The sequence below is a fragment of the Entelurus aequoreus genome, linkage group LG16 (assembly GCF_033978785.1).
Source record: "Entelurus aequoreus isolate RoL-2023_Sb linkage group LG16, RoL_Eaeq_v1.1, whole genome shotgun sequence".
NCBI lineage: Eukaryota > Metazoa > Chordata > Actinopteri > Syngnathiformes > Syngnathidae > Entelurus > Entelurus aequoreus.
This window is the reverse complement of record NC_084746.1, coordinates 51,777,107-51,803,144: the sequence shown is the minus strand read 5'-3', so window position 1 is coordinate 51,803,144 and position 26,038 is coordinate 51,777,107. Positions and strand designations below refer to the sequence as shown.

At 36.9% G+C, this 26,038-nt stretch overlaps 1 protein-coding gene across 3 annotated transcripts in view; it reads left to right on the top strand.

Annotated features, from left to right (window-relative positions):
- st6galnac3 (ST6 (alpha-N-acetyl-neuraminyl-2,3-beta-galactosyl-1,3)-N-acetylgalactosaminide alpha-2,6-sialyltransferase 3) overlaps positions 1-26,038 on the top strand; it is a 97,119-nt gene that overhangs the window by 14,349 nt on the left and 56,732 nt on the right. For all 3 annotated transcript variants that reach the window (XR_009821411.1, XM_062023281.1, XM_062023280.1), the window contains exons 2-3: positions 13,430-13,606; positions 21,764-22,173. Coding sequence is in view for 2 of the 3 variants with exons in the window: in XM_062023281.1 (XP_061879265.1) it covers positions 13,430-13,606; positions 21,764-22,173 (587 nt within the window). In the remaining variant the exon portion in view is untranslated. The remainder of the gene's footprint in view (positions 1-13,429; positions 13,607-21,763; positions 22,174-26,038) is intronic.

The window sequence follows — 26,038 nt, the reverse complement described above, 5'->3', positions numbered from 1 at the left end:
TGTAAATATCATTAATTATTAATAATAACATAGAGTTAAAGGTAAATTGAGCAAATTAGCTATTTCTGGCAATTTATTGAAGTGTGTATCAAACTGGTAGCCCTTCGCATTAATCACTACCCAAGAAGTAGCTCTTGCTTTCAAAAAGGTTGGTGACCCCTGATCTGGACTGAAGCTGTGTGCCTTCATTGTTTCTGTAGCTGTTGTTTTGAGGCATGTTTAAAAAATAAAAATAAAAATGCACTGTGTGAAAGTCAAAGTATAGTATTTCCCATAGTTGTAGTGGGTATCAGGATTATCTCAGGGAGAGCATGTCCCAAATTCCAAGCTGCTGTTTTGAGGCATGTTAAAAAAAAAAGAAGCACTTTGTGACTTCAATAATAAATATGGCAGTGCCATGTTGGCACTTTTTTTCTATAACTTGAGTTGAAGTTGCTCTCTTATTTTGGAAAACCTTGTTGTTGATTGATTGATTGAAACTTGTATTAGTAGATTACAGAGTACAGTACATATTCCGTACAATTGTCCACTAAATGGTAACACCCCAATAAGTTTTTGTCATGTCTGTGTGATCATTGTTTTGTTTTAGTTATGTTCGGTTTTGTTTTTGGACTCTTTGTGCACTCTTGTTTGTTTTGTCACCATAGCGACCATTAGTTTCACCTGATTCACGTTTTGCACTCGCGCACCTGTTGTCAATCATGTCTATATTATTTAAGCCCATTGTTGCCAGGAGTTCAGCCTGGTGACATTCTGACAATACGTGGACTGTGAGGGTTTAAACCCTATTGTTTAAACACAGACATGACAGTTTTTCAACTTGTTTAAGTCGGGGTCCACGTTAATCAATTCATGGTAAAGTTACATTGTTTAATGCATCCAGCGCGGCATCACAACCAAATTTGGCATAATAATGTGTTAATTCCACCACTGTATATACCGGTATCGGTTGATATCGGAATCGGTAATTAAGAGTTGGACAATATCGGAATATCGGATATCGGCAAAAAAGCCATTATCGGACATCTCTAAAACAGAGTAGTCCTTTAGCAGTCACCTTGTTTTATCATATATTACTGCTAGGGATGTCCGATAATATTATTGGCCGATAAATGCGTTAAAATGTAATATCGGAAATTATCGGTATCGTTTTTTTTATTATCTGTATCGTTTTTAAAAAAAAATAAAATAAAAAAAATTAAATCAACATAAAAAAACACAAGATACACTTACAATTAGTGCACCAACCCAAAAAACCTCCCTCCCCCCATTTCTTTCTGTTATCAATATTCTGCTTCCTACATTATATATCAATATATATCAATACAGTCTGCAAGGGATACAGTCCGTAAGCACACATGATTGTGCGTGCTGCTGCTCCACTAATAGTACTAACCTTTAACAGTTAATTTGACTCATTTTCATTAATTACTAGTTTCTATGTAACTGTTTTTATATTGTTTTACTTTCTTTTTTATTCAAGAAAATGTTTTTAATTTAGTTATCTTATTTATTTTTATTTTTTTAAAAGTACCTTATCTTCACCATACCTGGTTGTCCAAATTAGGCATAATAATGTGTTAATTCCACGACTGCATATATCGGTTGATATCGGTTGATATCGGTATCGGTAATTAAAGAGTTGGACAATATCGGAATATCGGATATCGGCAAAAATCCATTATCAGACATCCCTACTTACTGCCTTTGCATAAGTCAATGTTTACTTTTGTATGCACAATAAATCAACACAAAAAAATGGAGTTTTGGAGAAATGCTTGTTAGCTTCCGTCACAGGCGAGCGATGACGGTCGTAATTTAAGTTGTTTGTTGTTGGATGTGACAAAATGTCGGACGCGTTGCAGCAGTCAGCCTTAATGCATTGTTGCAGCTGGATGATTTCTGTGCATGTCACGCCATGTGCGTCTGCAAGATGAGTGGGTACTTACAGCTCCCACGTCTGTAGCTGACAGTTTTAAAGGGGACTTTATTTTAAGATGTGTAGCTTTTTATTTATGTATTTTATTTGATTTTTACAAATTGGTGGGCGTACACACTGGCTAATCCAGCTAGGAGCGGGTCAGAGGCAGTATCATGTCCACGATGAAAGAGGTTCCATGATAAAAGAGGTTTGTTATGATAGACTTGCCTCAAGTTTGGTGCTCATAATACAAGCGCGTTATAATAAGATTGTGGAAGTTGCCTCCTAGCAGCTCCACTGTCAGACACGGCACAGGAGCCAAGCGTGCAGGTTTTAACAAGGTTTTAATAAACATAGGTTTTTAACTAGGGATGATGTTTGATAAGGAATTATCGAGTTCCAGCCTATTATCGAATCCTCTTATCGAACCGATTCCTTATCGATTCTCTTATGGAGTCCAGATAGGTTGTTGTATATGGAAAAAAACACACAATATTTGGTTTAACAAAAGCTCACTTTTATTATATAATAAAAAAATAAAATCTAATAAATAAATAAATATTGACTGTTACCCACCTAAAAAAATAAAATAAAATAAATAAATATTGACTGTTGTTACCCAAAGTATATTAAGTGGGATTTTTCAGAGAAACAAATATATACAGTAACACAAAAACAAGCTGTCTCTGTGATCACTATAGGTGTATAAATAATAATATAGTGTTAAATAAAATCAGTCCCTTGGGCACAAAACTGAAAATAATACAGCTCTCCAAAAAGTGCACTTCTGCTGCTATTGGAACATAACTGTTTGTTATGATGCTTTGACATTTTTGAACTTTATTTCTTTATTGAAAGAAAATTCTATGAAGAGAGTTGTTTGCAAATGTGGTTACAATGCTAAAAAATGAAAAGTTAAAGCTAAAAAAAGAAATACACTTTATTGAGTTAACATTATTTCTTTATAGGGGGAAAAATGTTATGCGCTAGAGAATATAACAACTACACTACCCAGCATGCAACGGGAGTGACGAGCATGCGCGGTAGCCCCGAAAAGTGTTGCATGTTGCCACGCTGTGAAAGTAAACGTCAAGAACTCAGCCAACACGCCTCGTCTGCATTATTTATAATTAGACAGACAACACATCTACAGTGTGATTTTGTAACGTTTACAAGGAAAGAAAAAGAAAAGTTAAAAAAGGGAGATATGTTGTATATATATGTATGTGCTGCGGTTGTTTTAAGAACGTTGCGACAGCTGCCGTAAAGGAGGTGCGTTGCTAGCCTGGTTGCTATGTTTCCGGTTGGTCGTAAAAGTGTTGGTCATGTGTTTTACCCTGCTAAAATCTCTCAGTAAAGTTATTTATTGGATTATAGCTTTTGTTTTGAACTTTATTACACCTTGGAGCGCTTTTTCCCGTCCATTGTTTTCCTGCTTTCGCTATCTGCGCCTAATGACTGAGCTACGTGACGTCATTTCTTGTGATGTCCCACGGAGCATTTCTGGTCAGGACGGGATTCGAATAAAGAATCAACTCTTTTCCTTTGCTATAGTGGTCTCGATAACGGGTACCGGTTCTCAAAAAGGGATTTGAGTCCGAGGACTCGGTTCTTTTCTTATCAAACAACCGGGAAAACCGGTTTCGAGTATCATCCCTATTTTTAACCAAAAGTTTTCTCCAGCAGAACGCGACCTTTCAGTCACGTCCGTATCCTCTCTCCCTCTCTGCTCCCGGCCGCTTACTGTTAAAGACAACAGATGATTAGATTAACACGTACCACCTGTGAGATCTAATCACCTGCCAGCTGTGTCTCGCCGTCAGCACTGCCACGCCCCCGCCTGATGGTGCTCTGTCCTCAGCACCATGGACAGAGGCGGTGACCTTTGCGCTGACAACATCTGCCCCACAAAGATAATTAAGAAGTCACTTTGACATAAACCTTTCATAACCTGCCATGACACGGTTGTTGTCGTGTTAACAAGCGCCATGTAGTCAATGAGGATGATAAGGATTATTATGAAGGTGAAAATGCGGTGCACAGAATTATTGTGCTTTATCCTGTCAGGGATTATGTTCCATTAGATGTAATGCATTAGTCGAATGGCTTTTCACTTCATCACACATAAGCACACTGAGCCTGCCTATAATAAACAAGATGCTGCTGCCTTTGTTTTGTGCTTTTATTTTTTTTAGGCCAGATTAAGATTAAATGAAATGTATTTTTATAGCTTTAATATGCATCACGACAAGGAGGGCAGTACTGCAGATTAACACTCATTTGACCTGAATTGAAGGATTGTGCTGTCATGTCACAGATCAGAGACGGTTGTGGGTTTTATTAACTTTTAGCTACTGTCCCCCGCACAGGCTTCTGATGCCATCACCATAATACTGAAGAAAATCATATTTAATCATTTCGCCAATCCAACCTTGAGTAGTTCCACAAACATTTAGACCCGGGATGTCCAAACTATGGTCCGTGGGCCAGCATCTTCAATTTGTATATATATGTACATAGTATATACATATATATATATATATATATATATATATATATATATATATATATATATATATATATATATATATATATATATATATATATATATATATATATAGATTATGTATGTACTATATACTATATATGTTTGTATATATATACTTATTTATATATGTATGTATTATACATATATATATTTATACATACATACATATACACACATATGTATATGTATTTATAAATGTGTATATAAATATATATATACACATGCATAAATCCATACACACACACAAACACACTTTTCTCCAGAAGGTCTTATCTTTGTCCATGTGATGTCATATATATATATATATATATATATATATATATATATATATATATATATATATATATATATATATATATATATATATATATATATATATATATATATATAAGTATATATTACCCCACCTTCCGCCCGAATGCAGCTGAGATAGGCTCCAGCACCCCACGCGACCCCAAAAGGGACAAGCGGTAGAAAATGGATGGATGGATGGACGGATGGATGGATATATATATATATATATATATATATATATATATATATATATATATATATATATATATATATATATATTAGGGCTGCAACAACTAATCGATTAAAATCGATTAAAATCGATTATAAAAATAGTTGCCGATTAATTTAGTCATCGATTCGTTGGATCTATGCTATGCGCATGCGCAGAGGCTTTTTTTTTTTTTTTTTTTTTTTTTACATTAAAAAAAAACAAACAAAAAAAACCTTTATTTATAAACTGCAACATGTACAAACAGCTGAGAAACAATAATCAAAATAAGTATGGTGCCAGTATGCTGGGTTTTTTCAATAAAATACTGGAAAGGACAGAAATGTAGTTTGTCTCTTTTATCCGAGTATTAATCGATTAATCGAAGTAATAATCGACAGATTAATCGATTATCAAATTACTCGTTAGTTGCAGCCCTAATATATATATATATATATATATATATATATATATATATATATATATATATATGCATATATATATATATATATATATATATATATATATATATATATATATATATATATATATATATATATATATATATATATATATATATATATATATATATATATTACCCCACCTTCCGCCCGAATGCAGCTGAGATAGGCTCCAGCACCCCCCGCAACCCCAAAAGGGACAAGCGGTAGAAATGGATGGATGGATGAATAGATACATATATATATATTTTTTTTATTTTATTTTTTTTATTTTTTTTAATTTATATATATATATATATATATATATATATATATATATATATATATATATATAAATATATATATATATATATATATATATATATATATATATATATATATATATATATATATATATATATATATATATATATATATATATATATATATATTTATATGTGTATATCTTCCTGGCCAATTTTTTTTTAGCCCAATGTGGCCCCCAAGTCAAAAAGTTAGGACACCCCTGATTTAGATAGTCACCACGACATTTCCTCTAAAATGCCTTTTTACTATGACGTCCTCTAGTGGACGTGACGGAAAGTACAAGGCTTTAAAAACTAAGCTGCATAAGTGCTGATGATGATGCTCATCCTGCATTCTATTCTTGCAGCAAATATTTTTACAGCTGCTGCTTCCATTATTTCCTAACCTGGGAAATAATAAAAATAACAAAGTATTAAAACTTGTAATAAGTTCTCCACTCACTACAAGAAATAATTTAAGATTAATGATGGAAAATTATATTTGACCAAATAAATACATTATAACTAGGGATGTCCGATAATGGCTTTTTGCCGACATCCGATATTCCGATACTGTCCAACTCTTTAATTACCGATACCGATATCAACCGATACCGATATCAACCGATATATGCAGTCGTGGAATTAACACATTATTATGCCTAATTTGGACAACCAGGTATGGTGAAGATAAGGTACTTTTAAAAAAATATAATAAAATAAGATACATAAATTAAAAACATTTTCTTGAATAAAAAAGAAAAGAAAACAATATAAAAACAGTTACATAGAAACTAGTAATGAATGAAAATGAGTAAAATTAAGTGTTAAAGGTTAGTACTATTAGTGGAGCAGCAGCACGCACAATCATGTGTGCTTACGGACTGTATCCCTTGCAGACTGTATTGATATATATTGATATATAATGTAGGAAGCAGAATATTGATAACAGAAAGAAACAACCCTTTTGTGTGAATGAGTGTAAATGGGGGAGGGAGGTTTTTTGGCTTGGTGCACTAATTGTAAGTGTATCTTGTGTTTTTTATGTTGATTTAATAAAAAACCCCCCAAAAAAACAACAACAAAAAAACACTGATACAGATAATAAAAAAACCGATACCGATAATTTCCGATATTACATTTGAACGCATTTATCGGCCGATAATATCGGCTTATAACAGATCAAAACTTTTACACGGCACATGTTAGCACATGTGAGAATATTGTAATAAAACTCCTGTGCATGAAAACAATCAGGTATTTATGAATATGCAACGCTGTAAACAGGAAGTAGCCCATTAACAACCTCATGGCTCAATATAAGACTTTTGCAATCATAATTAATTGTATATCTGGTAAGGTACACCCTTGCTCACCATTAATTAGTTGCTTATTAACATGCAAATTAGTAACATATTGGCTCTTAATTAGTCATTATTAAGTACTTATTAATGCCTTATTCTGCATGGCCTTATTATACAAGCAGTAAGCCATTGGTTGATTGAGACTTTTATTAGTAGATTGCACAGTACAGTACATATTCCGTACAATTGACCACTAAATGGTAACACCCCAATACGTTTTTCAACTTGTTTGAGTCGGGGTCCACGGTAATCAATTCATGGTAATGCCATTGACTAAGAGTCTTCCCTAACCCTAACCCTAACCCTCTAACCTCTAAGATGATCAATATAATAGTAACATTAAATGTGATAACAAATTGTCAATTATTCATTTTAATAGCAGAAGCTTGTATGCAAACTACAACAACATTAACAACTTTTTGGAACACATCAACAAACCCTTCAAAGTGATTGCTGTCACAGATACGTGGATTGATGATAAAAAAAGGAATAGATTTTGATCTGAAAGGATATGAACTAAACTACATCAACAGAAACAACAAAAATGGAGGAGGAGTAGCTGTGTACGTGATGAAGAACCTGAACTATGCACGTACAACACTTAAGACCTTCAGTATATCAGTATGTGGAATTAAATGATGGAATGGATTAAGCAAAGCAATCAAACAATGTACTAATATGATCCACTTCAAGAAACTCTTCAAACTTAAAGTGTTTACAAAGAAGAAGAATACTGAATTTACTTAATTCATCCATTCTTTCACTCTCAAAATAATCTTACTTATCTCATATGAAATGAAACTTACTTCACCAATTATTATTTATTTATTTTTTCTAATTTTTATTGTGATTACTTATGGAGTATATTGTGAATAAATTGAGTACAGGAAGTGAAACAAAAGTGTTAGCAACTGTTATGTAAAAGAAAAGGGGTAGGATTAAATAAGCTCTGCTTCTTCTTACTCCTTTTCGAACATGTTGAAAAGAGAAACTGGAAATTGTGATGTATCATGTTGTATGCTTGCATGTTCCAAATAAACTCAAACTCAAACTCAAACTCAAACTCAAACCCTCTAACCCCCACCCCTGAACCTAACCCTAACCCCAACCCCAACCCCAACCCTAACCCCAAAGCTAACCCCAACCCTATGTAATGGTGAATATGTTCCTCATACTAAAGTGTTACCGTATTTCTTTATTTTGTATTTGAATTGGATCTGCATAGTTAGCCATGGTAACAGCAGTCAGCTCCTTCCTGGGACAAACAACAATTTATGTGGCATCCGTGACGCCTTTGCAAGAAAATATGACCCTGCGTGTTGCGTGTGCGTTGCTGCTTTATTTGCCTCCCAGGAGAGCCATGGCAAGATTTCAAAACCAGAAGTTATTTTCCCTAGCGCCTTAATGGAAATTGGATTTTAAGCAAAAGACCGTGGCGAGCATCAGGTGCTACTGTGCCTTGTTTCCCCCCCCCCCCTCTACTCGCCATGGGAACAGACATGCAAAATAGCCATCTATTATTTTAAAGTGAAAACAATTTCTTCACTTTAAGCCTCTAACTATTTCCAATCCCCAGCGCAATTAGCCAATGACAACACATCGAACTGGAGTGAAGCGCCTGATTGGCCGAGCGTGTTGTACCTGTCAACATCTCGTCCCACGGCGTTTATTGTCCAATTGCTGGGGACAGCCGCAGGAGACTCATTAATAATGGCACGTTTCGTAAGGTATCTTTGCAATGTAAACATTTCAGCAAGTATTTCTATGAGAAATAGAAATGGTCAAGGGACAATTGTAGAGAAAGTCAACTTGGATCTGCTTTAGAGTAGTCGTGGTCGCGCCCGGGAATCATTTTTGGTGATTTAACCCCCAATTCCAACCCTTGATGCTGAGTGCCAAGCAGGGAGGTAATGGCTCCCATTTTTATAGTCTTTGGTATGACTCGGCCGGGGTTTGAACTCACAACCTACCCATCTCAGGGCGGACACTCTAACCACTAGGCCACTGAGTATACACATTATTATACATATTACATATAATTAGAGATGTCCGATATTATCGGTCGATAAATGCGTTAATCGGAAATTATCAGTATCGTTATTTTTATTATCGGTATCGTTTTTATTTTTTTTAAATTTCTTTAAAAATGTTTTAAATGTATTAAATCCACATAAAAAGCACAAGATACACTTACAATTAGTGCACCAACCAAAAAACCTCCCTCCCCCATTCACACTCATTCACACAAAAGGGTTGTTTCTTTCTGTTATTAATATTCTGCTTCCTACATTATATATCAATATATATCAATACAGTCTGCAAGGGATACAGTCCGTAAGCACACATGATTGTGCGTGCTGCTGCTCCACTAATAGTACTAACCTTTAACAGTTAATTTTACTCATTTTCATTAATTACTAGTTTCTATGTAACTGTTTTTATATTGTTGTACTTTCTTTTTTATTCAAGAAAATGTTTTTAATTTATTTATCTTATTTTTTTTATTTTATTTTTTTTTAAAAAGTACCTTATCTTCACCATACCTGGTTGTCCAAATTAGGCATAATAATGTGTTAATTCCACGACTGTATATATCGGTTGATATCGGTATCGCTAATTAAAGAGTTGGACAATATCGGGATATCGGCAAAAAGCCATTATCGGACATCTCTACATATAATACATATTATTGTCCAAATATCTTAATTGAGCAAAATGTAACTCTGTCTCTGCATAATTCATTACTTCTTGTCTGTTGAATAGATGTCATCAGTGTTTGAACCTGACAAGAAGGAACATCAATCCTAAGCAAATCTTCTGGAGCTTCTGTTTCTTCATTCTGTTCACTATCTATCGAGCTGCAGACGCTAGAAACGGGTAGCGACAGTGCAATGTGGAAGCTGATGTGTTTACTTTGCAATTAAGTAAAGGCAGTCTCAAAGGAATATAACCTGCTTTATTATGTTCCGTAGTTGAATAGCCCTGGTTTATGCCATAGCAACATAAGCATGGTGGTGCAGTGTTTCCCATAAACTGCCAAGATACCTGTGGTGGTGGGGGCGTGGCCATGGGCGTGGTCACCATGACATCATCGGGCAATTTGCATAATTTACTACAATGATATGATTTTCTCTAAAAAGGCTCAAAAAATGTATACTTACTAATTAATAATAACAGTTTTGTTTTAAACATCCAGCCATCCATTTTACAATATAATTACAACACTTTATGTACATATTTATATACAGATTTGAACAATAAGTTATTCACTGAAATATATTTATTAATTGTGGTTCTTACAAAAAATATATCTTATAAAATATAAAAGCTAAAATGTCTCTTAAAGCTCTGACCCTTTAATTAGTGCATACTAAATAATTTAACTTTAGCCTACTACTACAACCATATTATTTACCAGCAACATAAAGTGAAACAGAGGCAGAGGTGTCCTGCCACAGTCAGTAACAAATAAACAGAAAACAGTAGTGGTCAAATACAAATAAGGCAACAAGAGAAGTATCCTACACTTCTCTTTTGTAAAGTAAATCTGAACAGCCTATATGGTCATCTAGTTTATTATTATTATTTATTCGGTCAATTGTCAACAAAATAAACAAACAGCTGTACATTCATAGATTGAAAATGAAAATGTTGCAGACCGAAAGGGTTTAGGCTGAAGTTGAACACTTATTGCGCCTAACCCTATAAACAATGTCAAAGTACAAGATGAACTTCCGAAAATTATTAAATGTCCTTTGTACAACATATTATAAATACACATTATACACAACATAAACACAGTTCAATTATATACACAGTAAAGGCATGTGAAATATCCTTGTACACTTGTTAAACCTTTGTACCAATTTATATACTATATACAAACAATTACACTTCCATTATTATTTATATCCCACATTTAGTATTTGAATTAACATTGATCATAGTATTAACTACTGTGTTGATTCAAGAGTGATATATTTTTTCAAGACATTAGTCTTAAAGTGTTTTTTAAATGTGTGAATGGAACTGGAACATTTTAAGGAATCTACATCAACTATATCAGTGGTCCCCAACCTTTTTGTAGCTGCGGACCGGTCAACGCTTGAAAATTTGTCCCACGAACCGGTGGGGGGGGGGGGGGGGGGGGGGGGGGGGGGGGGGGGGGGTATTTAATTTTTATTTTTTTATTTTTTTAACATAAATAAATACAATCATGTGTGCTTACGGACTGTATCCCTGCAGGCTGTATTGATATATATCAGGGGTCACCAACCTTTTTGAAAGCAAGAGCTACTTCTTGGGTAGTGATTAATGCGAAGGGCTACCAGTTTGATACACACTTAAATAAATTGCCAGAAATAGCCAATTTGCTCAATTTACCTTTTAACTCTATGATATTATTAATAATTAAAGATATTTGCACTTAATTGAACAGTTTAAAAGAGGAGAAAACACGAAAAAAAATGACAATTAAATTTTGAAACATAGTTTATCTTCAATTTCGACTCTTTAAAATTCAAAATTCAACCGAAAAAAGAAGAGAAAAACTAGCTAATTCGAATCTTTTTGAAAAAATTAAAAATAGAATTTATGGAACATCATTAGTAATTTTTTTTTATTAAGATTAATTTTAGAATTTTGATGACATGTTTTAAATAGGTTAAAATCCAATCTACACTTGTTAGAATATATAACAAATTGGACAAGCTATATTTCTAACAAAGACAAATCATTATTTCTTCTAGATTTTCCAGAACAAACATTTTAAAAGAAATTCAAAAGACTTTTAAATAAGATTTAATTTGATTCTACAGATTTTCTAGATTTGCCAGAATTTTTTTTTTGAATTTTAATCATAATAAGTTTGAAGAAATGTTTCACAAATATTCCCCGTCGAAAAAACAGAAGCTAAAATTAAGAATTAAATTAAAATGTATTTATTATTCTTTACAATAAAAAAAATGTTTTCACTTGAACATTGATTTAAATTGTCAGGAAAGAAGAGGAAGGAATTTAAAAGGTAAAAAGGTATATGTGTTTAAAAATCCTAAAATCATTTTTAAGGTTGTATTTTTTCCCTAAAATTGTCTTTCTGAAAGTTATAAGAAGCAAAGTAAAAAAATGTATGAATTTATTTAAACAAGTGAAGACCAAGTCTTTAAAATATTTTCTTGGATTTTCAAATTCTATTTGAGTTTTGTCTCTCTTAGAATTAAAAATGTCGGGCAAAGCGAGACCAGCTTGCTAGTAAATAAATAAAATTAAAAAAATAGAGGCAGCTCACTGGTAAGTGCTGCTATTTGAGCTATTTTTAGAACAGGCCAGCGGGCTACTCATCTGGTCCTTACGGGCTACCTGGTGCCCGCGGGCACCGCGTTGGTGACCCCTGATCTATATTGATATAGAATGTATATATTGTGTTTTTTACGTTGATTTCATAAAAAAAAAAAAAAAAAAGTTTTTATTTTTTTTTTAAATTCTTGTGCGGCCCGGTACCAGTCGGTCCACGGACCGGTACCCGGGCCGCGGCCCGGTGGTTGGGGACCACTGAACTATATGATTTGCCTAAGAAGCTGGACAGGACAAAAAAAAAAAAAAAAATTATTTTATTTTATTTTTAATTTTTATTTGTGGCGGACGTAATTCTTTTGTGGCGGGCCGCCACAAATAAATGAATGTGTGGGAAACACTGTGGTGGTAGCGTCACAGTCTGAGGCCGCATGATTGCTGAGGACTTGAGGTTTTTTGAGTGAAAATAATTTTCAGTGCATGTTGAAATGTATGTTTCACCCAATAAACCGCATCTACCCAAGTAGTGGCAGCACTGGTGACGCCACCACCAACATAGGCTGGGCACGATTAATATGCTACTCACTCAGTCGCTCCAATGCCAGGAATGTGTCATTTTTGTATGGAGATGAGCGACACAAGCAGTCTTTCACGGCGCGGATGGTCACCGTGTCTTTCATGTCTCTCTGATCCGATGGTAGCGGCGCCCCCTCCGTCCAGGACATTTGATGTTGTGGATCAGAGCCCGAGGCGGCAGAAGAGATTGCAGGTGGCGCCGCTATCGCTCGCCGCGTGGTACATCACATTTCTCTCTATCTGATAGCTTCAAAGAGTCCAGGAAAAAAAAGAGAGAAGTTCCCCCCGCTGGCGTCTGCTAGACCGGCAGCAGCAAGCTTCAGTTTGTGACTGGAAAGGATCATCACATTTTTTTTTTTTCCTTTTCTGCCTCAACGTTTGCTCGTTCTCTGCGTCCTCTTTGTTTTGTCATCGCTCTCTCGTGCAAAACACACACAGGAAGGTGTGTGACGTGTTTTTTTCTGTTTGCCTCCGCCCGCAGAGGAAGTCGGTGATGGCCACGGGCCTGGCGGTGGTGGTGTCGCTCTTTGTGGTGGCCGTCAACTTACAGTGGCAGCCCGTGCTGAGTGAAACGTTGGGCGGCCGCTGGGCGTCGTCCAAGCAGGCGTACCAGGCCTTCAAGCCTCACCTGGGCTACGTCAGCATCCCCAAACAAGAAGTGAGTCAGTCTATGTGGAGTTGCAGGTTTCCATCACATTGAAATCTCTTCCTCGTGGTTATTGTGAGCAAAATGACCACGGTGATCATTATTATTACGGTAGTGTTGAATGTCATCAAAAAGTAAACATACCGTATTTTTCGGACAAAAGGCGCACATTTTCAGGACTTATGCAGATCCCAAATACACATAAGCAGGTACAAGAAGGTGAGAAAAGTTGGTTTTGCATATGTACCGTATTTTTCGGAGTATAAGTCGCACCGGCCGAAAATGCATAATAAAGAAGGGGAAAAACATATATAAGTCGCACTGGAGTATAAGTCGGAAATGTATTTGATAAAAGCCAACAGCAAGAATAGACATTTGAAAGGCAATTTAAAATGTCTAAAGAATAGTGAACAACAGGCTGAATAAGTGTACGTTATATGAGGCATAAATAACCAACTGAGAACGTGCCTGGTATGTTAACGTAACATATTATGGTAAGAGTCATTCAAATAACTATAACATATAGAACATGCTATACGTTTACCAAACAATCTGTCACTCCTAATCGCTAAATCCCATGAAATCTTATACGTCTAGTCTCTTACGTCAATGACATCAATAATATTATTGGATATTTTACGCTAATGTGTTAATCATTTCACACATAAGTCGCTCCTGAGTATAAGTCGCACCCCCGGCCAAACTATGAAAAAAACTGCGACTTATAGTCCGAAAAATACGGTACAAAGCAATTAGCTACCGCTGCCACCTACTGATATGGAAGAGTATTACACGGTTACTCTGCCAAGCTCTAGATCAGTGGTTCTTAACCTTGTTGGAAGTACCGAACCCCACCAGTTTCATATGCGCATTCACCGAACCCTTCTTTAGTGAAAAATAAAATGTAGTTTTTTTTCAAATTCAAGACAAAGTTATATGTTTTTGGTAACACTTTAGTATGGGGAACATATTCTAAGTAACAAAGACTTAATTTAGAGTTATTTGGTTAGGGTTAGGGTTAGAGGGTTGGGGTTATAATAAGGCCATGCCGAATAAGGCATTAATAAGTACTCAATAATGACTAGTTAAGAGCCAATATGTTACTATTTTGCAATATTTTTTCCTAAAATAATTACGTTTTCATGTAAAATTATGACTTTTTAATGTAAAATGATGACATTTGTCATATAAAATTCAGACTTTTATCATAATATTGGCAATTTTTTCGGTGTTCTTGTAAAATAGTGACATTTTGTGAGTAAAATTATGACTTTTGTCATAGTTTTGCCAAGTGAAATTCCAATTATTATTATAATATTGCCAACATTTTTCAAGTTTTCTTATACAATTGTGACTTTTGTCGAGTAAAATTACGACTCTTCATAAAACTGCCAAAATGTTAAGCTTTTCTTGTAACATTGCGACTGTTATTGAGCAAAATTCCAACTTTTATCATAATATCGCACAAATGTTCAGTTTTTCTCGTAACATTTTGACTTGCGTTGAGTCAAATTACGACTTTTATTATAATATTATAATAAAAAAGTTTTTCTTGTGAAATTCCAACTAATTTTTCACAACAAGCTTTTTTATATTTACATAGTTTGTATAAATTATTAATGTTGTAAATACAAATCTTTATATATCTAGAAAGGCTGGTCCTAAAGAGGTAGGCATTTTTCGGAGGTCTCAAGAAGGTAACAAATACAATATGTTCCCCATACTAAAGTGTTACCATGTTTTTTTACTGGTGCACTTGATGAAGCGTGCATGAACATCACCTTGTTCAAACAACAAAACCAACACAGTGCATAAACTCACAACAAATGACACACCTGCAAATCAGTGTGACTTCTGCTGTTGTCGTATCCGTAATACACCGATAGGGAGAAGTTTGTATTTACACGATGAGTCGGGTGTGTCTTGACCTCCGCCGAACCCCTGAGCCCGACTCACCGAACCCCTAGAGTTCGATCGAACCCAGGTTAAGAACCACTGATCTAGACAGCACCGACATTTAAAAACAACACGTAATTTGCACACTATAATTACTGGTTTGCAATAAGGCTGAAACGACGCGTCGACATAGTCGACGTCATCGACGTCATCGGTTACATAAATACGTCGACGCCGTTTTTGTGCGTCGACGCGTCGCATATTTACGTCACACTACCGTCATGGCGAAGCGCAAAGCAGACTGTGCGAGCGGTGCGAGCGAGGGGAAAAAAGCACGCCAAAAGTGGTCAAAAGTGTGGAAGTATTACAATACACAGCCTAATAATGTTGTTGTATGCACACTGTGTCGAGCGGGAATGGCCTATCATAGCAGCACAACGGCTATGAACCAACATTTGAAAAGAAAACCATCAACTAGTCAAACGTCCGCGTGAGCATACGTTGTCATCATTACACCAAAACATGAATGTGTCATTTGTATCTGCGTTGTAAATTCATAAACTAAAGCACCGTTTCGCTCTGAGAGGCGCGTTTGGCGTGCCTGTTCAGTGTTTACAAAGACGCGCTCCTCTTTAACGCTAACATTAATTAGTTGTGCAAATACCTTTTGCAACATTAACAGTTACATATACCATGTACAAACGAAAAATTAACTTTCACTTTAATCATACTATCATCATCGTCATCGGTCTTACCTCTCAGTTCCAGCCACATCGACCCCTTCTGAGCGCCTATTTTCAGCTGCTGGGAATATTGTAAACATGAAAAGAACCAGAGCATGTAGACATGCTAACCTTTCTTCATTACAACTGTTAGTCACTCACTGGAATGAGTAGAATTGGTTATTGTGTACTACTCATGTTGGACTGGGTGTTTATTTTGCACATTTTAAAAGCAATACTTAATGTTTACAGTGCTCCAGAATATTTAGATTGGCACTTTTTTGTGCTGGATGTTTATCCTTATTTTTGCACATTTTAAAGCAAAATAAGCAATACTTTCACTTTTGTTGAAATGTTTACACTGTTGTTACAGAATATTTCATTTTGCACTTTTTTGTATTGGATGTTTATCTTTATTTTTGCACATTTTAAAGCAAAAATAAGCAATACTTTTACTTTTGAAATGCTTATACTATTGCAGAATATTAAGATTTGCACTGGATGTTGACTTTTATATTTGCACATTAAAAAGCAAATAAGCTACTTTTAATTTTGTTAAATGTTAAAAGTTTTAAATGTTTACATTGTTACAGAATATTTAGTCATGTTGACTGAGTGGCCATACTTCTTTTTTTTTTTGTAAATAAAAGCCATGCCTTTTGAAAAAACTGGCCAACATTTATTTTTTTCATCTTCATTTTAAATAAAAAAAATAATCGGTAAAAGGAAAAATAATCAATAGATTAATCGAAAAAATAATCTATAGATTAATCGATAGAAAAATAATCGTTAGCTGCAGCCTTAGTTTGCAAAAAATATTTTTTAACCCAAATAGGTGAAATTAGATAGTCTCCCACGGCACACTAGCGTGCCACGGCACAGTGGTTGAAAAACACTGCCTTAGGGGGGGCGTGATAAAAAAAAAGTCGAGAACCACAAGCTTAATTCACAGATTCGCCCCGTGTGAAAACGTGTGTTTGCTGTCTCCCCGCATGCGTCGCCTCTTTTGTACAATCCCATTCTTCCGCCTTCAAACGTCTCGCTGTTGGACGCTCCCCGCACAATTTATGCAAATTGAAATATCAAAAGCGTCGTTAATTCTCAGCGCATCAAAATGTAAAAACCCGAGGAGGCGGCTGGGGAAAGCGAGAGAGGAGTCGATGGCTTGGCGAGGAAAGGAGAAGGGCGGTGCTGACAACGCCGTTTGGGTACGACGGAAATTGGCAGATTATTTTAGAACCTCGGGATGACGAGGGGCGCCGACCCACAGCACCGTGCCTGAAGGCCATTTTGGAAATTCCCTCAAGAGATTTATGCGAATGAACATGGTTCTTCCACGCCTCCACAGTATCAAACAGGAGGTGTGATGGCGGTGCTAACTGAATGAACACTGGCAGCTTCCAATAAGCCCACCTCATATCTCCCCGGGACACTAATCTCCCATGATCCTCGGCGAGGCGTCACTCAAAAGGGTGATAAAGTTGTCAGCGGGCATGTTTAATGCATTTTTTTTTTAAATTGCACTTTTGGTAAATGGAGACCTGTTTCTTGACATGTTGCGCTCTGTCAGGTACAGGAAATCATATTTTAGGATGAATTATTATTAGAGATATATGCGTTAAAATGTAATATCGGAAATTATCGGTATCGTTTTTTTTATTATCGGTATCGGTTTTTTTTGTGTTTTTTTTTAGGGTCCGCCTGTACCCAGTACAAAGGAACCTATTGAAATTGTAAGGTTGATTATTATTCCGCAGCTTTGCGCACTACTTTGCCCCCCTTAACATGCTTCAAAACTCACCAAATTTTATACACACATAGAAAAACTGTGACAGCACACTTTAGTAAAAAAAACAAACCCCAAAAAAATCAAAATTGCGCTCTAGCGCCCCCTAGGAAAAATACAAAAACAAACTGCCTGTAACTCCCACTAGGAAGGTCGTAGAGGCATGAAACAAAAACCTGTATGTAGGTCTCACTTAGATAATTCATAATTTCACATCCTCGGGCAAAAACCTTTAGGAAGTTGGCAATTTCCCCTTCAACACAAAAAATGACTAAAAACACTAATTTTTGCCTCTTTGCGCTGTAATTTGACCCCCTTAAAATACTTCAAAACTCACCAAACTTTTTACACACATCGGGCCTGGTAGAAATTGCGATGTAAAAAAAAAACCGAACCCCAAAACTCAAACTTGCGCTCTAGCGCAATTTTTGAATAAAACAGAGACAAAACTGCTTCTCAGAGGAAAACACAGACAAAACTGCTTGTAACTTCCGGTAGAAACGTTTTAGAGACATGAAACAAAAACCTCTACGTAGGTCTCACTTAGACCTACATTTCATAGATTGACATCCTTCAGCAAAAATCAACAGGAAGTTTGATATCCCCACTTCAAAACAAATTTTTTTTAAAAAAGCGGTCACCAAACATCAAACATTATCTCCTCTGAGCGAGTTTGTCGTTTTGGCTTCAAACTACTACAGGAGAGAGATTGAACCCTTCTGATTAAAAGTTGGCGAAAGCGTTGTAATAAGTGCTACGGTTTTGATTTTACGAGCCTTCAAAGAAAACAACCACTGTGCCGCAGCACCTAGGAAAAAAACACAGACACAACTTCCTCTAACTCTCAGTACAAATATCGTAGAGACATGCAACAAAAAGCTCTATGTAGGTCTCACTCAGGACTACCACTGGACAAAAGTATTGGGACACCTAGGACTAGCACCAGCCAAAATTCGGACCCGGCCAACGCTTTTTTTTTTTTTTTTTTAATTAAATCAACATAAAAAACACAAGATACACTTACAATTAGTGAAGTGAAGTGAAGTGAAGTGAATTACATTTATATAGCGCTTTTTCTCAAGTGACTCAAAGCGCTTTACATAGTGAAACCCAATATCTAAGTTACATTCAAACCAGTGTGGGTGGCACTGGGAGCAGGTGGGTAAAGTGTCTTGCCCAAGGACACAACGGCAGTGACTAGGATGGCGGAAGCGGGGATCGAACCTGCAACCCTCAAGTTGCTGGCACGGCCGCTCTACCAACCGAGCTATACCGCCCCATAATTAGTGCACCAACAAAAAAACCTCCCTCCCCCATTTACACTCATTCACACAAAAGGGTTGTTTCTTTCTGTTATTAATATTCTGCTTCCTACATTATATATCAATATATATCAATACAGTCTGCAAGGGATACAGTCCGTAAGCACACATGATTGTGCGTGCTGCTGCTCCACTAATAGTACTAACCTTTAACAGTTAATTTTACTCATTTTCATTCATTACTAGTTTCTATGTAACTGTTTTTATATTGTTGTACTTTCTTTTTTATTCAAGAAAATGTTTTTAATTTATTTATCTTATTTTACTAATTTTTTTAAAAAGTACCTTATCTTCACCATACCTGGTTGTCCAAATTAGGCATAATAATGTGTTAATTCCACGACTGCATATATCGGTTGATATCGGTATCGGTTGATATCGGTATCGGTAATTAAAGAGTTGGACAATATCGGAATATCGGATATCGGCAAAAAGCCATTATCGGACATCCCTAATTATTATTCAACAGGCCAACAAGCAGAAAAAAGCCAGCATCCACCGGGGGTGATAATGTAATAATCATTGACTATTAATGAGCGGCAACTCCAACATTTTAATGGCCGTCGGAGGCCAGGAGCCAGCAGCCATAATTTAACATAATCAAGTCTGCTTTTTCCAGACGCCCACTTGGCCTTGAAGGCATCGGGCTCGGAGAATTACGATGATTATAAAAGCTACCTCCTCTTGGAATGACTGCAAGAAGGCTGTAATATTTGATGAGTTTACAGGTTGTCCCTCCCATGTACTCTACAGCAGCACGGAATGATTTCTTTAATGAATTAGATTGTGATGGCTCGTGGTTAATGTTTTATTTTGGGACTATCATCTGGAAGTGCCTCTCTCTTTTCTTTGAGTGCTCCCGGTAGTTAACACGTTCTCCAATATATTACTTCATATTACACGGCGCCTCCTCGCCTCTCTGTTCTGCATAGCAACGTCCCCCTTCAATATTACAGAGCCATGTAAAGCAGATATAAATAATTATTAGGGATGTCCGATAATGGCTTTTTTGCCGATATCCGATATTCTGATATTGTCCGACTCTTAATTACCGATACTGATATATACAGTCGTGGAATTAACACATTATTATGCCTAATTTGGACAACCAGGTATGGTGAAGATAATAATAGAAAAGCGCGATATAAAATGTAATCCATTATTATTTTATTACAAGGTGCTTTTTAAAAAAATTCATGAAATAAAATAAGATAAATAAATTAAAAAAAATTTCTTGAATAAAAAAGAAAGTACAACAATATAAAAACAGTTACATAGGAACTACTAATTAATGAAAATGAGTAAAATTAACTGTTAAAGGTTAGTACTATTAGTGGAGCAGCAGCACGCACAATCATGTGTGCTTACGGACTGTATCCCTTGCAGACTGTATTGATATATATTGATATATAATGTAGGAAGCAGAATATTAATAACAGAAAGAAACAACCCTTTTGTGTGAATGAGTGTAAATGGGGGAGGGAGGTTTTTTGGCTTGGTGCACTAATTGTAAGTGTATCTTGTGTTTTTTATGTGGATTTAATTTAAAAAAAAAAAAAAAAAAAAAAAAAAGATACCGATAATAAAAAAAGCAATACCGATAATTTCCGATATTACATTTTAAAGCATTCATCGGGCGATAACATCGGCAGGCCGATATTATCGGACATCTTTAATAATTATTGTATATTTTAACTGGCTCTGTACTGTGAAACAGCCCTGCAATGTTGTGAGTCGACAGCAGTTATAAATAAATAAATGATACATTAAATTAAATAATTAATTATTTAATTCATATAATAATAATAATTAGGGATGTCCGATAATATCGGCCTGCCGATATTATCCGCCGATAAATGCGTTAAAATCGGAAATTATCGGTATCGATTTTTTTTATTATCTGTATCTGTGTTTTTTTAAATTTTTTATTTTTTATATTAAATCAACATAAAAAACACAAGATACACTTACAATTAGTGCACCAACCCAAAAAACCTCCCTCCCCCATTTACACTCATTCACACAAAAGGGTTGTTTCTTTCTGTTATTAATATTCTGCTTCCTACATTATATATCAATATATATCAATACAGTCTGCAAGGGATACAGTCCGTAAGCACACATGATTGTCCAGAATACTGTGGAATTATGAAATGAAAACAGAGCTTTTTGTATAGGATTCTACGGGGTACCATAACTTCCGTTATACTGACTTCGTCACGCGCATACGTCATCATACCGCGACGTTTCAGCCGGATATTTCCCGGGAAATTTAAAATGTCACTTTATAAGTTAACCCGGCCGTATTGGCATGTGTTGCAATGTTAAGATTTCATCATTGATATATAAACTATCAGACTGCGTGGTCGCTAGTAGTGGCTTTCAGTAGGCCTTTAATGTGCTTGTATGACTGACCTTTGACCTCCTATTTTGCCGTTCGCAGCCCCTGAAGCTGAACTGCGAGCTGTGCAGCGTCGTGTCCAGTTCAGGACAGATGCTGGGCCAGGCGGCAGGCGCGCTCATCGACCGCTCGCCATGCATCTGGCGCATGAACAACGCGCCGACGCGGGGCTTTGAGCGCGACGTGGGCCGCCGCACCACGCTGCGGGTGGTGTCGCACACCAGCGTGCCGCTGCTGCTGCAGAGGCCGCAGCACTTTTTCGGCCAGCACAACGACACCGTCTACGTGGTGTGGGGCCCGCTGAGGAACATGCGCAAGGACGGCAAGGGCGTGGTGTACAACATGCTGCGGCAGGCGGCCGACAGCTACCCGCACGCGCGCATTTACGTCACCACGGAGGACAGGATGAACTACTGCGATATGGTCTTCAAGAAGGAGACGGGGAAGGACAGGTGAGTTCTCCACATCATTGCTTTGACCTGTTGCTTTAAGAGCACACTATTACAGTTTTACAAACCTTTATTTATAAATTGCAACATTTACAAACAGTTGAGAAATAATAATCAAAATAAGTACAAACCCCGTTTCCATATGAGTTGGGAAATGGTGTTAGATGTAAATATAAACAGAATACAATGATTTGCAAATCATTTTCAACCCATATTCAGTTGAATATGCTACAAAGACAACATATTTGATGTTCAAACTGATAAACCTTTTTTTTCCCCCGCAAATAATCATTAACTTTATAATTTGATGGCAGCAACACGTGACAAAGAAGTTGGGAAAGGTGGCAATAAATACTGATAAAGTTGAGGAATGCTCATCAAACACTTATTTGGAACATCCCACAGGTGTGCAGGCTAATTGGGAACAGGTGGGTGCCATGATTGGGTATAAAAGTAGATTCCATGAAATGCTCAGTCATTCACAAACAAGGATGGGGTGAGGGTCACCACTTTGTCAACAAATGCCTGAGCAAATTGTTGAACAGTTTAAGAACAACCTTTCTCAAGCAGCTATTGCAAGGAATTTAGGGATTTCACCATCTACGCTCCGTAATATCATCAAAGGATTCAGAGAATCTGGAGAAATCACTGCAGGTAAGCAGCTAAGCCCGTGACCTTCCATCCCTCAGGCTGTACTGCATCAACAAGCCACATCAGTCTGTAAAGGATATCACCACATGGGCTCAGGAACACTTCAAAAACCCACTGTCAGTAACTACAGTTGGTCGCTACATCTGTAAGTGCAAGTTAAAACTCTCCTATGCAAGGCGAAAACCGTTTATCAACAACACCCAGAAGCGCCGTCGGCTTCGCTGGGCCTGAGCTCATCTAAGATGGACTGATACAAAGTGGAAAAGTGGTCTGACAAGTCCACATTTCAAATTGTTTTTGGAAACTGTGGACGTTGTGTCCTCCGGACCAAAGAGGAAAAGAACCATCCGGATTGTTCTAGGCGCAAAGTGTAAAAGGCAGCATGTGTGATGGTATGGGGGTGTATTAGTGGCCAAGACATGGGTAACTTACACATCTGTGAAGGCGCCATTAATGCTGAAAGGTACATACAGCTTTTGGAGCAACATATGTTGCCATCCAAGCAACGTTACCATGGACGCCCCTGCTTATTTCAGCAAGACAATGCCAAGCCACGTGTTACATCAACGTGGCTTCATAGTAAAAGAGTGCGGGTACTAGACTGGCCTGCCTGTAGTCCAGACCTGTCTCCCATTGAAAATGTGTGGCACCTGCAATGTGAGAAGGGAGACCCCCGGACTGTTGAACAACTTAAGCTGTACATCAAGCAAGAATGGGAAAGAATTCCACTTCAAAAATGTGTCTCCTCACTTCCCAAACCTTTACTGAGTGTTGTTAAAAGGAAAGGCCATGTAACACAGTGGTGAACATGCCCTTTCCCAACTACTTTGGCACGTGTTGCAGCCACGAAATTCTAAGTTAATTATTATTTGCAAAAAAAAAATAAAGTTTATGAGTTTGAACATCAAATATGTTGTCTTTGTAGCATATTCAACTGAATATGGCTTGAAAAGGATTTGCAAATCATTGTATTCCGTTTATATTTACATCGAACACAATTTCCCAACTCATATGGAAACCCCTGACTTCCAGTCAGGGGTTTATTTTTTTTGTTTCTATATGCAGTTAAAGCACGATGCTATCACGTTAGCTCGTAGCTAAAGCATTTCGCCGATGTATTGTCGTGGAGATAAAAGTCACTGAATGTCCATTTCGCGTTCTCGACTCTCATTTTCAAGAGGATATAGTATCCCAGGTGGTTTAAAATACAAATCCGTGATCCACAATAGAAAAAGGAGGTGTTGAATCCAATGAGCCAGCTTGTACCTAAGTTACGGTCAGAGTGAAAAAAGATGCGTCCTGCACTGCCTCTCAAGTCCTTCACTCTCACGTTCCTCATCCACGAATCTTTCATCCTGGCTCAAATTAATGGGGTAATCGTCACTTTCTGGGTCCGAATCTCTCTCGCTCCATTGTAAACAACGGGGAATTGTGAGGAATACTAGCTCCTGTGACGTCACGCTACTTCCGCTACAGGCAAGGCTTTTTTATCAGCGAGCAAAAGTTGCGAACTTTATCGTCGATTTTCTCTACTAAATCCTTTCAGCAAAAATATGGCAATATCGCGAAATGATCAAGTATGACACATAGAATGGATCTGCTATTCCCGTTTAAATAAAAAAAAAAATCATTTCAGTAGGCCTTTAACTTTGCATAACATGAAGTGTTTTACTCATTTAAACCTGTGACATTATCGAATCAAAAGGCCTTCAAAGGGGCAAAGAAAAATGTTATATTTTGGTAAAAAAGGTATTAAAAAAAAAAATTTTTTGGGCCCTTAAAAAAATGTAAGGACTTTTATGTCTTGTGCTTTGAAGATAAATTCAAGTAATCAATTAACGGCTCCCTCTGCTGGTAGCTGGTGAGTAGTAAAATAAACTGCACCTCCTCTGTTGGTCATTTATCATGTCATTGTTGGCTGTAATGCCCGTGCATTATCGTTCGCTTCCTGCTGAGCTACAGCGGCTCTTTTGTCGGATGCTATCAGCGCGAGATAAGCGACCTTAAAGGCCGTCGCCACGTAAATCACACTTGTCACACGGCAGCACCGCCACCTCGCCCGGCCTCCAGGTCTGCGCCCCCATTAGACGCCACCATCCTCTTGCCCAGCTGCTCTGCAACCTTTTACTTGGCACCATTTTTCTTCTGCCTTCGACTTAAAAGAACTTGTCCTGCCTAGCCGACCAGTGAACACAATAAAGCGCATGTTGTTAAAAGCGCACTCCCCTGACAGCGGCGATGGAAAGCGAGCACTGTTGCACAGCTGTTGTTGCTCTGAGTGCATATATATATGTCTTTAAACCACAAGTACAGTCGTGGTCAAAAGTCGACATACACTTGTAAAGAACATCATGTCATGGCTGTCTTGAGTTTCCAATCATTTCCGCAACTCTTATTTGTTTGTGATTGGAGCACATACTTGTTGGTCACAAAAAAACAGTTTGGTCTTTCATCTGACATCACATGGACAAAGATAAGACCTTCTGGAGGGAAGTTCGGTGGTCAGATGAAACACAAATGGAGCTGTTTGGCCACAATACCCAACAATATGTTCGGAGGAGAAAAGGTGAGGACTTTAATCCCAGGAACACCATTCCTACCGTCAAGCATGGTGGTGGTAGTATTATGCTCTGGGCCTGTTTTGCTGCCAATGGAACTGGTGCTTTACAGAGAGTAAATGGGACAATGAAAAAGGAGGATTACCTCCAAATTCTTCAGGACAAGCTAAAATCATCAGACCAGAGGTTGGGTCTTGGGCGCAGTTGGGTGTTCCAACAGGACAATGACCCCAAACACACGTCAAAAGTGGTAAAGGAATGGCTAAATCAGGCTAGAATTAAGGTTTTAGAATGGCTCTTCCCAAAGTCCTGACTTAAACGTGTGGACAATGCTGAAGAAACAAGTCCATGTCAGAAAAGCAACAAATTTAGCTGGACTGCACCAATTTTGTCAAGAGGAGTGGTCAAAAATTCAAGGAGACGCTTGTGGATGGCTACCAAAAGCGCCTTATTGCAGTGAAACTTGCCAAGGGACATGTAAGCAAATATTAACATTGCTGTATGTTTACTTTTGACCCAGCACATTTGCTCACATTTTCAGTAGACCCATAATAAATTCATAAAAGAACCAAACTTCAGGAATGTTTTTTGTGACCAACAAGTATGTGCTCCAATCACTACATCACAAAAAAATAAGAGTTGTAGAAATGATTGGAAAC